The sequence below is a fragment of the Micropterus salmoides genome, unplaced genomic scaffold, assembly GCF_014851395.1.
Source record: "Micropterus salmoides isolate LMB-PRFRI ecotype aquatic unplaced genomic scaffold, ASM1485139v1 Ms_hic_scaffold_9, whole genome shotgun sequence".
Lineage (NCBI taxonomy): Eukaryota > Metazoa > Chordata > Actinopteri > Centrarchiformes > Centrarchidae > Micropterus > Micropterus salmoides.
The window spans coordinates 13865603-13882249 of record NW_024044681.1 but is presented as its reverse complement, the minus strand read 5'-3'; the positions used below and the strand labels follow the sequence as shown (position 1 = coordinate 13882249).

At 37.3% G+C, this 16647-nt stretch overlaps 1 protein-coding gene across 1 annotated transcript; it reads right to left on the bottom strand.

Moving 5' to 3' along the window:
* Nucleotides 1–563: 563 nt before the first annotated feature.
* Nucleotides 564–12420, bottom strand: psmg1 (proteasome (prosome, macropain) assembly chaperone 1). Its single transcript, XM_038709143.1, has 7 exons — nt 12219–12420; nt 10558–10661; nt 6980–7125; nt 5125–5187; nt 4073–4271; nt 2700–2830; nt 564–1623 (listed from the first exon to the last, which is right to left on the bottom strand). Exons 1-7 carry the CDS (start codon nt 12335–12337, stop codon nt 1546–1548), a joined length of 840 nt encoding a protein of 279 aa, XP_038565071.1. The 5' UTR covers nt 12338–12420; the 3' UTR covers nt 564–1545.
* Nucleotides 12421–16647: the final 4227 nt, after the last annotated feature.

The window sequence follows — 16647 nt, the reverse complement described above, 5'->3', positions numbered from 1 at the left end:
GTCTTTGGTGTGAGACCCAGTTCGATTCTCTCTGTGACACATCCACCAATGTGTCCCTGAATAAGACACCTAACCCCTTGTTGCTCCAGAGGCGTGTGACCTCTGAGGTATATATAGCATTAGTAGGATAAAAGCCTCATCTTTGTAAACGTAATGAATGACTGATAAATTAATGTAAATGAGTTTGCACCACCACCCGCCTGATAATTAAAATGCCTCTCAAGCTGTCTTTAGAAAATGGTTAACAGTTGAAAACATTCATTAGACATTTAGAAAAGTAATTCTATGTAGTTAGTTTACTTTAAAATAGTTACACTACAATTACATTTTAAATAGGGTAACCTATTACATTTCCAAAGTAACCTTCCCAACACTGGATCAATATCAACTAATCCATCCTCACATACAAAAAAAGTTTTAAAAAAGTATTTTATTAAATTAATAATTAAATATAGCTCAGAAAAGCAGGAGGCTTCAATAATCGCATTCACACCAGCTCTTCTCATAACAAGCTGCAGGCAGTTTAATGAGCAAAGAGCATAGACTGTATAAAAGAGGCAGAATCAAGTTCAGACATATGGTCCATTTTATTTCTCTGTCGTTTTTCTTTTTCTTCTAATTTTGGTAGTCTTTATTATGTCTGGTCTGAAGGCTGAAAGATAGCTAAAACCCTCAGAGTCAGCTGAACAGGCTCAGACAAATTGTTCTTTTCTCTCAGGCTCTGACCTGTTTCTGCAAACTCTTCAAAGTCACACTGCATCGTTTCAGCTTTATTGTCCTACTCTGGATTCATTGCTGCACAGCTGACTGGAGATCAGTGGGAGCATGAACACATACTAAAAGATGCATGTATACTGATAAAAGGCTTTCTATTCTTATGCTAACCAGAGGCAGGATCTTCTGAATGTGGGTCATTCTAAAAAGCTTAAGAGATTATAGTTATAGTGATACTCAATGACATATTTAGATCTTTTTTAGTACAAGATTAAGAGACTGAGATGCCATTAATATTGCAAGCATTCAGTCATAAATCATAAGTTCAATATTTTCACCTGCTAGTGGCACTAAATAAAAAAATCAAGGGATCGTCAACATTGATACAATTCACCCTGCAGAAACTGCATCTTCGGGAATCAGGGGGATAACAACACAAAATTATTTTCAAGTTACAAAATCTGGGGCATAAATGTTTTTACCTTGTTGAACTCTTTTCACATGAACCCTTTTAGAATCTCCGCCTGTGTCTTCTTCCTTTACTCACCTGACAATGTGATAACCTGTAATTCTACGTAGTGAAAAGATGGGAGCGGTTTACAGTGGTATTTATGATGCAGGCACACTGTAGCTCCCTCATATGATTGCTTCAGAAATTGGAACAGCAAATTGGTACATGCAAATTCTAATTCCCATCTCTTTGTTACTACAATATAAATTAAGTATATCATTCAACTACTTTCATTCAAATAAAGTCTTTCTTTACTTAATTTCTTTATTTAAAAAAATGACAGTATTTTACCACAGGAAAATAAAATGAAATGTCTATTTTCAGATATAAAGATTGCTCTGAATGTTGGTGGTTGTGACAAACTTGCGAAGAACGTCTGTGCTCGGAGACGGGTCCAGCTGAGGAGACAAACAGAAAAGCAAGAGATTAAAATCTTCAAAATGAGGAGAGCAGGGAAACACTTTAGATCTTGTTCACATTCCTGTGAGTGACATTCAAATGTTGGTTGACAGCTAATATTAAATTTGCGTTTAAACAGCCTCCTCGCTGACATTGACTGATACATGAGACAAAGTAACTGCAATGTCCAGGCAGAAAAGCAAGTGATTCATCATACATTAGTTTTTGTGGAGTCTACAGATAAGAGCAACACTGTTACATTTGAAATCTTCCTCACCCTGATCCCTCGCTTTTTAAGAGGCCACTCGCAACTCGTATGGTACCAGGTAATATAAAGTAATGAGGGGAAGTTAAGGAGAGCTAATGCGTGGGTCGAGCCTTTATTGTCATTGTCAACAATGTTGCGTGACTCACAGTTGGAGCACATAGAAAACATAGAAACTTAAACTTAAAAAAATATCTGGTTCTTTAAGTCGAAAGTTACAAGCCAGTGCACATTAACAACTTCAGGGGAGAACTACAACTCTCATGATACATTGAGGCCAGAAACATCCAATCACATAGCTTAAAATTCTGTAACATTATATTGTTGAGAAAACTAAAAAACACCAACTGCAGCCTAAAGTAATTCACATAAGAATTCAGCAACTATGGTACCATATTCTGTTAACAGATTCAACAGCTATGGGGTTTTAAATTCGCCACAGCTCTTATTTGCGCCTGTAACTGTGTGTCTCTCCATGACAATGGCGGCTAAGGCTCATTGAAGTATTTACAGACATCTCGTATACCAAAATGACAGACAAAACCTGATTTCACAGACAAATTGACATAATGAAAACCGGTGGTCATAACATAAGCCTATATGATCGTTACATTATCTGTGTTTCTGTTTAGTAACATTGGGGATATCTTTTAATGGGAATACAGAAAAGGTTATCGCACTCCTCCAACTCTTTTCCCATCAGCAGATAAAACGACAGGAAGTGCAGCTTTAAGTGCAACTCAGGTTCTTCTTTCTGACCACTCAGACCTTTCAAAAGCCCCATAAGATATAAAAATAAAAGCAGCTCACCTGTATGGACTTGCCAAGCTTGGTTAGTGCAGGCTTGTAGGTCTCCATGGTGACAGAGTCAGGGCCTATGACATCACTGTAACACTGGTAAACAACTGTACTGATGCGATGGACCTCGCAGTGGTTCAGCACTGATGAAACAGCACAAAGAAGAAGGAGGATATCAAATGACTACATCTTTATCCTGATGATACATCTGTTTGTTTGGACTTTCAGTGTCTTTAAGTGCACCAACACCCGAACGACCGAATCAGGATGCAAGACTGTGTGCACTCCATTGAGTGGAGAGGAGCCTAATGGCACTACATTTCATTCAGTCGGCAGAGGCTTTTGTCCAAAGCGACTCACAGTTTATCACCCCACACACACACACATCACAAGTAATTTGCAGTTCTTGCTCAAGGACATGGTTAAATGTGGGTTTATATTCAGGGCTAACAGGAGTCCCCTATATCATGCTTTATTATCTTTACTTCCAGGTAACATTATTTCGCTGAGTCCCATTACTGTTGTTTTTTTGGTGGTCGTTTTGTGGTGAAAACATCATAAAGTCATTTTGAGCTTAACTGAAAAGGATCCAGAGCTGTGAAGCAGTCTGTCCTGTCAGTCTGCAAAGCTAACGTATGCTTCAGCAGCTACAGAGCAGAGCTGTCAACAGTTGTCAGTCTGATATCAAACACTGTCAGAGGAGAGTTACCACACATTTGTCATTATTACCATAACTGACCGACTATCCAGCCTTTCTCAATGAATATAATGTTTTTCATTAGGTATGTTTACTTAGAATTTGAATTTTACCACCTCATACTTGGCACAAACTTAGTACAAATGTATGTTGTTTAATTAATATAATATTTTATAATATAATCTAGACCACAAATACAATTGCACATATTGCAACTTTACATTTAACAAGTGTCGTCTTACTGTTCAACTCAATTTAAAATAAAGACATTAGCTAGAACCAGCAGGATTCCAATTTACCGGCGCACAAAACACAGAGATGTCTCTTTAAACTTTAAGGAATGGTGCACAGAGTTTCAAGACAGGTGGTTGTTTTTTCTTTTTGAAGGGTTTAATGTAAATGCTTCCCCTCTCATCTGCAAGAAGTAAGCTGCCTTTCTCAAAATCTCAAGAGGCACTACTATATTATTATTATTGTCATTATTATTATTATAATCATCATCAACATCAAGTATGAAAGACATAGAAGAAGAAGAAGAAAGAAGGAAAGCTGAATTGTGCAGCTTTGAAGCGTCTTTGGTTTCTTTGTGTGTGTTTGTAAATCTGAGATACGATAAGAGAAAAACCTGGACCCCAGATTCTGTGAGTGTGAGACACTTGAAATAGAGAAACTCTTCCAATAGCAGTACCTGCAGCTGGAAGTCCAGTAACTATGTTGGGTTGCTCCAGTGGCTGGCAGACAGCCCGACCTCTGAAAGCACCGGTGTGGAGAGAGCGCAGGAAGGGAGCGGAGCCTCCCGACAGATAGTCTGCTGCCTTGTACTCAGCCACAGAGCTATCTGACAGCACTGTCACATTCAGCTCTCTGTGCTGCAGACAGTCAAAAACCTAGAAGAGACAGGGAAACACACAGTCAACTCAGCACAACATCACCTTTACCGTGTTGATCACCCTGAAAAACCCCTGCATGTTTGACTTTTACCATTGTAATGTAACTCTGTGGTAAACAATGTTTGAAGTGAGTCAGAGGACAAATAACTACTGTACATTCAGTCGCCACATTTCTGATACTAGGTAGGATAGCCCTTTGCCCCGAGAACTAGCCTCAGTCTTAGTAGCCTTGATATTGATTACATATAAGGTGCTGGAAACATTTCTTTAAGATTCTGCTCCATATTGACATGATATGATCTCCAGTCCCACCACAGGGGCTCTGTTGGACTGATATCTGGCCATTCTGCTCTGACCTCTCTCAATGACAAATCATTTTCACCCACAGAAGTGCCGATGGGTGTTTTTTGTTTTTCCCACCATTCTCTGTTCACTCTGGAGACTGTTCTCTCTTGTTCAGCCATGGCATCTCAATCCACTGTCAGAATGACTTAAATCACATTTCTTCCACATTATGAACCTACAACTGAATCTCTTTATCGTGTCTACATGTTTTTATGCACTAAGTTGCTGATTTGATATTTGCATCATGGATACAGGTGTACCTAATCAAGTGGCCAGTGTTGAGATATATATATATATATATATATATATAAAAAATATCTTACAAGAATTTGTTTTTTTAGGACAATTATGTACAGGGCATTAATTCTATGTATTTTATAATTGTGTTGTGTGCTCCTTCTTTATCCAACAGACTTTGAGCTGATATAATCCAATGAAGTCTTCCTGTTGTACATGGTTTCAAATCAGTTTGCCATCTGTTGTTTATATAGTTTAATCAAAGTACCTTTTCTGTCCACTGGAAAAGCTGGTCTTCTGCAATGTAGCAAGTCACTTGGCATATCAAAACCTTCAGGGAAAGAGATATTTTATGGAAAATAAGTGGATTAAAGACACACTTATATTTGTCTGAAACATATACATGTAACTCAAAAACAGGGAGGACTGATAATATTGATGGATGACAAATTAAAAGGAAAACCCCAGCACATTCTTTTCCTGACCAGGAAATCCTATCTTTAAGAGCGACGTAAACAGGTGGAGGTTTCTTTCAAATGAGGCAGTGCAAAGAGAGGGGTAGTGTTTTGGTGAAAATTGGGTCTAGTTGCACTGAGGATAGACATCTAAGGATGGTTCTTTCAACACAGACAAACTTAGTACTTGGGAGGAAACACACCTCAACAGAGCTGCACAATTAATCGAAATATTATCAGAATCGCAATATGGCAAGTGCAATATCCAAATTAAACAACAAACAAAACAACATCAGTGATGTAGTGCTGCAGAGATGCCCTGGCCCATAGTAGGTTAGTTTCAGTGAAATTTAAAAATTGACAATTTCCACTAAACGTGAACAATTTCACAAATCATACTACCTGTCAAAAATAGTTGCAATGTGATTTTTTTTTACCATATCGTGCAGCACAACATCACAGCTATGGACTAATCTTAAAAACTGAAATAAACAGTTTTCATTGAACAGATAATGAGCAGATTATTTTCTACATGTTTGCTCTATGTAACATCACTTTGAAAAATACCCATCACAATATCCCAGGACATCTTATTTAGTCCAACTAACAGTCCAAAATACAAAGACAAAGAAAAGCAGAGAATTCTCACATATGAGACCTCAACCATCAAATATGTGGCATTTTTGCTTGACTTAAAACAATTAATTGATTATCATAGTAGTTGCTAATTAATTGTCTTTAATTCGTCAAAGTGATAAATCAAATAGACAAATCACTGCAACTCTATACCATATATACTCTAACCCCAACCTGGGGACCTCTGTTGTCTTTCTCTCCCCCTTCATTTTTAGTCACCTCTCTACTGTCCACTGTCAAAAATGCCCCAAAAATACTCCATTTGAATGAGCATTAAAAATCAAGGTTGTGATAACAGGAATTTCTGTAAATCAGTAATCCATATTTTAATAGGTGATAATTACAGTTTCTGTTATCCACACCTGCTTTGTACTCTGTGACAGTCTTCCCCTTCAGTTCATTAAATCCCTGCAGCCATCTGAAGGCAGCAGAACAAGAATGTGTGATAAATCTTTAGCTTCTTCAGCAGCGCGGTGCTATCTAACACACGGCCATTAACTAGGTTTATCTTGATTAAATCACGTGCAAACGACAAGAGGAGTAGAAAATAACCACACAAGCCTCTACACACATCAGAGCGGTCGGTTATAACTCTGTATTCTGACAGTTTATGCAACAGACGCCGGATTAGCAGGACTCATTAATCCTGTGTGTCATGGCCTACTTTCAAACTTCTGCAGCTGAAGTGGGGTTTAATGTTTTATTCTCGAAACACATCACGGTGCAAACGCGGCTGTTTCAGATCAATTATGATAGAAAGGAGGAGAGTTGTACTGAAGCGGTCATCATCTTCAACAAACTATTATTGTTTCTATGATTAACTTCTATTGTTGTTAGAAGAATTTCACATGTTCGTAGCATGACAATGAACAATTATAATGCACATCTCAAACAGCACTTCAGAAAAATGAAATAGAGGATCTGTACCAAGCTCATTTAACTGAACAACACTCAGGAGATTTCTGTGACGTTACCAAAATAGCAGCCACATTGACAGACACTCTCAGCTCTTTTGCTCGGTGTGTCACTCACTGATGGGTTTTCCTTGTGTCTGTAGAAAACACATGCTGACTCCTCGCTGGTCTGCCCAGTTACAGCCCGGCTCCTCTCGTTCCACACTGATGCACGTCCCACTGCATCCCAGTTTGCAGAGGTGAGAACGTACACTGACAGAAACCCTGTGAAGACAGATCCTCTCAGCATTCAACAACAGCTCACATGTGACAGGAGTTTTTCTCTTTTCATAATTTATTTACTTGACATTGTGAAACTATATATATAATTTTATTAATTAATAAGTTACTGTTTGCCGTATCAGACAGGCGTAATTGCCCAAACGAAAACATTGCAGTTGTTTTGCTTTTATGATCTTAACTGTAGTACTTTGAGATTTGCTTCAAATGTAAAGTGCATTACAAATAAAAGCTAAATATGTGAAAATAGGCCCCGGGTTTAAACATACCGAAAGTATCCTTTACCATCTATCAATTAGAGAAAATTAATGGCCAACTGACTGTGAGGATTTAGCTTATAATAACTAATTCAACATTTTGGAAAATTCACTTTTTTACTTTCTTTCTCAGCGAGATAAGAAGATCAACAACAATCTCATGTCTTGTTGTTAAGTACGAAGCTGTGTGGCTATTGTTAGCCTAGCTTAGCATAAAGACTGAAAGCAGGGGGAAACAGCTAGCCTGCCTCTGTCATCAAGTTAAAAATGTCAACCACCTCTAAAGTATGGCTGGGCGACATGGCCAAAAATTACCATCATCATACCATTCCATATCTATAATTATCACCATAAATGTTAAATCATCATTTCTTTCAAGTTTAATGGCTGATTTTTCCTTGAGTGAAAATTTAAGAAACCAGATAATTAATTGTGTGGTTAAACTATTCTTTATGGTCAGAACATGAAAAAACATCTTGCGCCCAACAGTGGATCACTTAACATATCAGAGGTAGAACATTCAAAACAATTATTTAAAAAAATAATTAATTAAAAAAAATAATAATTAATTAAAAAACAAATATGATAAGTAAATTTTTTTCAGTCCCTTCTTCTCAACAAAATAAATATATTAATAGAAAAATTAAGTGCTAATTTCTTTGTGAATCAAATTTATTCAATCATATTTTTTTACGATATATTAAACATTTACTATATTGTGATTGAGGAAAATTATATTGCGATAATTATCATTATTAATTTATTGCCCAGCCCTACTCTAAAGTTGAATACTTAACACGCTGTATCATACATAAACAGAAATTTAAAAACAACAAAACTTACTTCATATATAACTCCACTTAAACCATTTTGCATTTCTGTTTATGATCTGCAGCTTTAAGTTTCATTAAGAATTTAAATTTCACTGTTCTCTGCTGACCTGTAGGGGGTGCAACTGTACCTGCTAAAATCTAAATTCTGTATCCCAATTTCACAATTGTAATAATGAATTTATTACAAAACTTTACTAAAAACAGTATGTTGTGTGGTTTATCCCATTTGTCTAGACAAGGAGAGTAAATACAACTTTTAAAAAAAAGCTAATACTGTTTACTATTTCATGTTTATGTTTTTAGCAGCCTTCACCGGCAAGGGTTTTTCATCAAGGGTTTTTGAAAGCAGAGATAACGGCAAAAAAATTGGAAAGATGATATAAGAAGAGCGTGTCAGGGGATATAATGGATAAGGGAGAAATACACACTACTGCTGTTAAAATCAGAAAGGGGTGTGTAGAAAACCCAAGAACCCGTTTAATTTAACAGAAAACCTGATTAAAGATTGAATTGAGATAAAGAAGCTGGTGGAGCAGAAGCTAGACCAAAAGTGAGATCAGGACTTCAGCTGTCTTTTAAGTACTACTGTTTGTAGTCCTGAAACATGGAAGTACTGTGTTTGAACAATGGATTCCATCCTCTCTCTCTCGATGGCCGCCCACTCTGAGCCATTTCGGAAAGCGGGATTAATGAAAATTCTGTTGTAAATTGCTGTATGTTAAGCCTGAGATAAGGGAAACTCTGAGTTTTCCGTTTCAGAGAGTGAGATCAGATGGTCCCTAGATCAGTAACTCCGGCAACTGATGCTGCGAACCTAACCTCCTCGGGTTCACAGGATAAGTTGGAAAACCGTCAGTTTCTCTCTGACACCCCCCCTCCTGCGGAGCCTGAGGCAGCTGTCTGACACACCGTTTCATTTCTTCATTCATTCTGTCCATATCAAAGCAAAAATCTGAATGCATTTACATCTTTAAAAACTTTTAAATCCCGGTTAGATAGGCTATTAGTTTTTCACCCAAACATGATCTTGAACATGAACGCTTAATCTGTCATCGATGTACGGACAGATCTCCGCACATCGTGGATTTATTTCAGGACAGAATAAAATCTATGTCCGTCTTTAACGCTGTGACTCTGTGGACAGTCGCACTGAAAACACTTAATCACTGTTTAATATGTAACCTATAAAACTTTCATATTGCAGTCGCACTGATTGGAACATTTCTATCTTAGTTCTCAACTGGAGATAATGTGACTATTTCTGAGTGAGGATAACTGTGGTGTCACTGAAAGGCCTACATAAGGTTTAAAAGTGAGTTTTTCTTTATTCGCTGCTGATAGTCTGTGTTTTTACAGCATTAATAAAATACAAAAAGAGCAAGATTTTATTAATGTAAAATAGACATCTAAAACTTTACAGTCAGTTTGAACCTATAGACACATTTTCCACTGCAAAAAATAATTAATAGGCTAACATGCTGGGTGTGACTGTGACTTTACAATCACAGGTTCACAAGTAAACTGTGTCTTATATTTGATCTATAGCCAACCTATTTTCATAATTAGGTAGCCGACTGCCACCAGCATTTAGTCCCGTCAGGTTACAGCTTAATAAATATGGCCTTCCTATATAAAATCGAATGTAACAGGCTATAGCACTTAATCATTCATTAAGGAAAGTCCAGTCTGGTAAATGATTAATGAGCAATGCTGTATAGGAGCCTAATAATGTTAACGCATTGATCCTTCTTCCACTTCTGTATTTTAGAGCCTATCATGGTCCTAAATTCAGAGTTTGTTAAACCTGCTTTCTGGAACAGGGCCCTGCTCTTTCATGAAAAGCGCTATGAGATAACTGTTGTTGTGATTTGGTGCTCTATAAATAAAATTTAATTTGATTTCCCTCTACAAATTTCTTAATATATTTTCAATCTATACAGAAAATAAGGTATGTGGTTCAGCCTAAACCATTTTTTACATTTCCATCTACAATGTAATTACATCCAGCACAATCTCAACCATAAATGTTTAAGCTGTAAAGTTGCTTTTATTTACATTAATTGCATTTGTAGTTTGAATCGGATTTAAAAACTGTGCTGATTTGATATTAATAGGTTTCAATAATTTCTGTTCATTACCAATCAGAGAATTTACTCATTACTGAGTTCATCATCTTTAAAAGCTTGTCGCTGGATTACTCTGTTCTAATTTCCTCACAGGATCACTAAAGTTTAATTTGATCTCTGATAATATTGGGGGTACTGTTAGAAGGACTCATCACAGCTACAGAGGCCTTGGGATTCAGGAAGCTGCTGGCAGACACTTACTGGCAGCGTTGTGCCCCACAGCGAGGATGAAATCTGAACACTGCAACTTGTTTCCAGACGTCAGTGATCCGGAGACTTCAGGGCTCCAGTGTAGATGAACCTCCCTGATGAAGAGTGATGTAGGATCAGAGAACAGTTTTGGAAAACACTGCAACTAAACATCTAAAAGATTTTTACTGAACTGCAGCAAGTAGGTAGGAGAGAATAGCAGCAGGGATGTTGTACAAAAATGGAATAAAGAAGTAACCACCTTCCTTACATCAGGTGTTTCCATTTTTATGGGCTTGTTTTTCAAGTCTTCCTCAGTCTTTATTACTAACACAATCTTTGTCTGCTCAAATGAATCCTCTTCGATCCATGGCCAACAACCAGAACACCCTCTACTAACACATACTGCACTTAGGAACAATTTTGAGGTATTTGTCCTAGAGTATTTTCAGTTTATGCTACTTTGTACTGTGTAGCAAGTGATGTTTGGTAATTCAGTTGTAACTTTGGAAATTTGCACCACTAAAAATACTGCCATGATGACGGTTTTAAGGTGAAAGTGAAACCTAGGATAAAGAAATGCCTGTTTTAAGGTAAGACATCTCACCCGGTTACTCTGTCTTTATGACTGTTTAATGAGTAGTGAAAATGTTTGTCAGGCTCTGAGATCAGTGCTTTGGTGATTAGTTTGACATGCATTTAACTTTTCAGCAGTGTTAATTATGATCATTTTGGAGCTTTTACATTTGTGGAGCTTTTACATTTGTGGAGCTGTTGAATTGTATTGTATTATACAGACAGGTATTTCTGTTATGTATAGAGTTGGGGGGTAAGTAGTTACATGTAATTTAGTTAGGTAATCTAATTTCAAAATAAATGTAACCGAAATCGGTTAAATTACAGTAACTTATGAAAGTGTTTTTGATTACATCTTAAATATTTTCTGTAAAAAGCTAGGCTATATGTTGAATAATTTTGTGTAGGAGTTTTCTTTGCAACATTTAGAAAGTAACCTTCCAAACACTGGTTATGTAGCCTACCGTCATTGATTAAATAGGGTGGACAAAATAATAGAAATACCTGTCAATACAATAGAATATTCTACAAAACTACAGCCCCCAAAAGACCTCTCTAAAACGTTTTAAACATAATCAAACATTGTCATCAATGTAGGCTTGTTGTATTAGCCTACATTCGTTTTAGACAGGTGTACCTAATAAACGAGAAACTGAGTATGTCTTTATAGCAGAAGTTATATTTGTTGACAAATACTGTAAGTTACTTTAACAAGCAGAAACAAGTGTCTTTATATCTAACGTTACGTGGAAACTAAATTATAGTGTAACCGTGTATTAATGAGATATTGGCTAGTGTTATTAATGTTAACGTTTAAGCAGTAGTCTATAAAAGGGAGGGGGTGTTAAAGTAAAGTGTTACAGAGATTTCATGTGTCATGTTAGCTAACGTTAGCTATAGCCGACAACAAGTGTGGTGTGTCTTACAAATAAAATATAAATCCAAGGATGCGGGCAACATTACAATTTTATGTCTAAAAAGCAATTTCACCAGTTCACTTCACTGAATGAAACGTTACTAAATTGTATTTAACATGTCCATGCTTTCTGGTTTATCACTTCCTGTCTCCGTGCTATTAGCGGGCTAACGTTATTTACCTCTTTTCCTCAAGTTCTCTGCGGATTTGTTCATCCTCTTCGTTTTCATCGAGATCCTCGTCATCTTCCTCCACGGCACGAGAATACACAGACAAAACCTCGCCGAAAAACGTTGCCATTATATTTAGGTTTCCAGACAAAAGCTAAAGTTTGGCTAGTGATTCAGACCAGAACTGCAACCATTACATACTTCCGCCAGCAGCAGCAACCCTTCAGAATAAAAGCTTCAAACCTGGAATCCTTCAGAATAAAAACGCAATTCGACAAACTAAAATCAAAACAAGATATGGCAGACAACACGGTAAGACTTTGCTTACATTTACATTTTACAGGAGCACGAGAGAAAGGCAAGAGTTTAAATACATCAGATAAGGAACTACCAGAATTAAATAAAAACATAACACCTTAAACTGTATACGTTTATTGAGGAGCCAATCCCAGCTGACGTCGGGCGAAAGGCGGGGTACACCCTGGACAGGTCGCCAATCCATCGCAGGAAGATCCAATAGATGCACCTTGTAAATATCCTCCAACTAAATAAAAAGAACCATATTCCCAGTGGCTTAATCTTATATTATATTAAATTATATATATATATATTTTAGAAATTTCAAGTCTGTCTCTATACTTGCATTCCCATTCAACAGTGGAAAGAGTTTTCAGGTAGTACTGCAAATGCTCCTGCTGTCCAAATAGTGATTCTAAAGTTACAGCCGTTTTGGTATGAAAGTCCTTTTTTGGGTTTACACTGCAGCTCAGCAATACAGTCCAGGGAAACACTATGAGAATTTCTTTATAAAAATACTAAATTTAGAAAATACCCACTTGATGTCACTAACTCAGACTGCTGAAGCCTTATATGATCTTCAGCTATACTGTAGCTTTTTGTTGCCTTTTCAGGGCACTGTATGAACAGGGAGAATGATGACAGCTATCAATATCTATATGGACATGTGATTATTGTTATTACATAGATGTGTGAAAATGTCAACATGACCTATACATATTATTTACTTTGGTCAAAATTCCAACAACTAAGATCTGAATACATATTTCAAATGTACAGAAACACGTTCAATTGAGCAGCTCAAACACACTGTCCATACACACAGAGACGTGCAACACCAGTCACTCTCCACAATCCCTGTGGGAAGCTCAAACCCCCGGGCTGTATGCATGAGTACTGCCTGTCCAACGAATTTCTGCCTGAGCTGTTCACTTAAATCACTGAATGATTTAAGGCCGTGGCTCTCCAGTAGATTCACATGGCATGTGGTTATACAATGCATAGGGGCTTGAATTGCTATGACTAACAATTAGCGTAGGAACGCTTGATGTGCTATTTTTGGCCCCTGTACCAATCACGGGTAAACTTGACATACCACATGACTCCACCAGCTTCTTAGTGGTAATAAATAATTAACACCAGTGGAAGAAAGCAGGAAAACACAGCTGTTAAAGGATGCTGGCTGATCATCTCCAGTTGTATAGCTAGCTGGAAACATAAGCCACGTCATGTTAGGGCAAATTGGCCTCAACGTGGCTGCAGAACATCCATCCTTTCCATTGTGTTGTATAATTCATGTTTCTGTAAGCTGTGCCCTGGGAGATGAGGGACAAACAGAAATGTGATGACATCAGCACGGCCATAAAAATACTTCATTGTCACCAGGAAATGTCTGGTGTCGGAGAGACAAATTGGATTGCAGGGCAAAGCCTGGAGTAGAATAGAGAGTGTGCTCTATTACCAGTGCAGTGCAATAATGTAGCAGGAGGCCATAAAGTAGCAGCAGAAAGGGTTTGTGTCCCAAAATGGAGCAACATGCTAGGAGGAAGCTTCAGGCGGGTGTTAATATAATTGATAGTGGAGGGTAAGAGGGAGGGATGTTTTGCAGTTTAACAAACACTAAAGCCTCTAGGCTCAAGACAACAAGAGAGGAATGTCAACCACAGGACAAGCAAGGAATGCCCCCACATCACTGACTATTAAAATAAGGAAACAGGACACTCAGAAGACAAAAGGATCTTGAGTAAGCCTGTTTGTCATTACATCACCTTAATAGTCCTCACTCCATCTGTCTGTGTCTGTCTGTCTGTCTGTCTGTCTGTCTGTCCTACACTTGGGTCAAGAGCACCTGATCCCTCCTACTGCCAGACTGCCATGCTGGTTGGCAGGGACGTGCACAGACATTTTATTTGGCAGTGGTTCAATAACAAAAAGGCATCCCTCCTCCTCCTCTACCTCCTCCTCTCATACTACTATTATTCATTTGTGTGCACACATTTGTTTGCTTTTCTCCATGACTCCATGCTCTGTAGAAAGGAGATGGATTTCAATATATAAATAGATATATTTTGACATATACCAAGATAAAGCAAAACTTATTTATAATGCAAAGATAGACAGTACTCTAACTTTAGTCTTTAACCACAGTCACTTTGAATCACTTTCAAATTAGCACATTTTGAGTTCTGAGACAGGCCTTTTTAATGCATCAAAATACTTTACAATAAGGCATACAGATAATCTTAGTAGCTATTTCCTGAATATCATCAAGGACTATACAGTAAATAATTATGAGGTAATGGAGAACAGTTTTGGGTGGGCACAAAATGGGTAAGCAATGGTAAATAATAATGGAGTAATAACAAAATGACCTAAAAATAATATGTATCGCTATTTTGAAGATGCATTTATTTATGTTCATCTATTTTTATTTATTTGCATAAACCAACATTCTCACAATTTAAATAAATGGCACCTCATTACTGCATGGATTGTGCTAAATTACAATACAATATGTTACAGAAATGAATCAGAAATATATAATATGCTTCAGTAGGTTTATAAGCAGTTGTTTGTTTTATATTTGGAATACAAAACAACGGTATATCCTATACTGCATACATTTATTAGGATAGCTAACGATACAGCAGAGCTAGTCTTTGCTTCTGCATTCCATATTCACATCACATATTATGTCCTCTCTTGACCCCTTTCATCTCCTGGCACAAATCTTTCAAAGAGGTCAAATAGTATGTAAAATTGTCTTTAAATACACAGAGGTTTGGTTCTGGTTGAGTTTGAGTGAGAAAACAAATCATGACATTTGAAAGATGTGATCATTAAATATATTTTGTGTCAAAAACAATAAAAACTGATCGACAGTTTAGTCCACATTGACTTCTGTTGTACCGACTGTGTTTTGAAAGAGTAATTCAGTATAGATGTCAGTAAATCACTTGCTCAGTTTTGTTCAATTCCTGGATGCCTATGGGATCATGAATATGTTATTTGATCCCATAGACACTCCACCAAATACATAAAAGGGATTTATTAGTTTCTGACTCTGGTAAAGTGGGAACAACAGTAAAATTCCCATACATTACCCGTGTCAACTCTCTTTAACTAAATCCCACACATTTAGGATATTCTATGTGATCTCCTTTTGATAACAAACGTAATGTATTTTCACTTCCGTTAACGAAATGGTTTGGAGTTCCCCCTGGGGATACCTGCCCACCACTTTAAAGACCTCTGGTATGGAGAAATCAGAATCAGATTTATTGCCAGGTATGTGTACACAAAAAGAGGAATTTGACTCAGGATTGTACATTGCTCACGATGTGCTTACTTATACAATAATACCATAACCCAATAATAAAATAATAATAAAATAAAATCGCACACAAACTACAGTAGACAACACTAATATACACACTATGAACAAAACAATATAGACATATTGACAAATAGTGCAGTGATCAGAGTGCAAAGGATGCAAGAGTAAACTATTATTCTCATTATGTACATGTTGAAGGTGGATATAATATACAGGTACAGATACACATACATGCATACATGTACACATGTACACATGTACACAGTGTGATGGAGCATAGTGCAAAGAATGCTGGAAAAAATAAATAAGACCTATGACCTTATGACCTGAGGTAGGTGTATTGGTATACAGTATATACAATATGACATAGTATGAACAGCACTGAAACAGAGAATGGTGAATAAATAAATAATAAGTGGAAACCAGTAAACAGGTGCTGATTAGAGGCAGAGTTACTGGGTTATTGCACAGGAATTGTTCCTGACACCGTGAGTCAGAAATCAGCTGTTCATCAGAGTGATGGCTTGTGGGAAGAAACTGTTCCTGAGTCTGTCGGTTTTGGCGTACAGTGCTCTGTAGCGCCTACCAGAGGGGAGGAGCTGGAACAGGTTGTGTCCGGGGTGAGATGGATCTGCAGTGATGTTTCCTGCCCGTTTCCTGACTCTGGAAATGTATAAGTCATGAATCAAGGGCAGGTTGGCACCGACTATTTTTTCTGCAGTCCTGACTGTACGTTGTAGTCTGAAATATGTGTAACCAGTTGTAAAAACAACAAACTGTAATGAGTTGTTCTTTGTTTTGTGCTT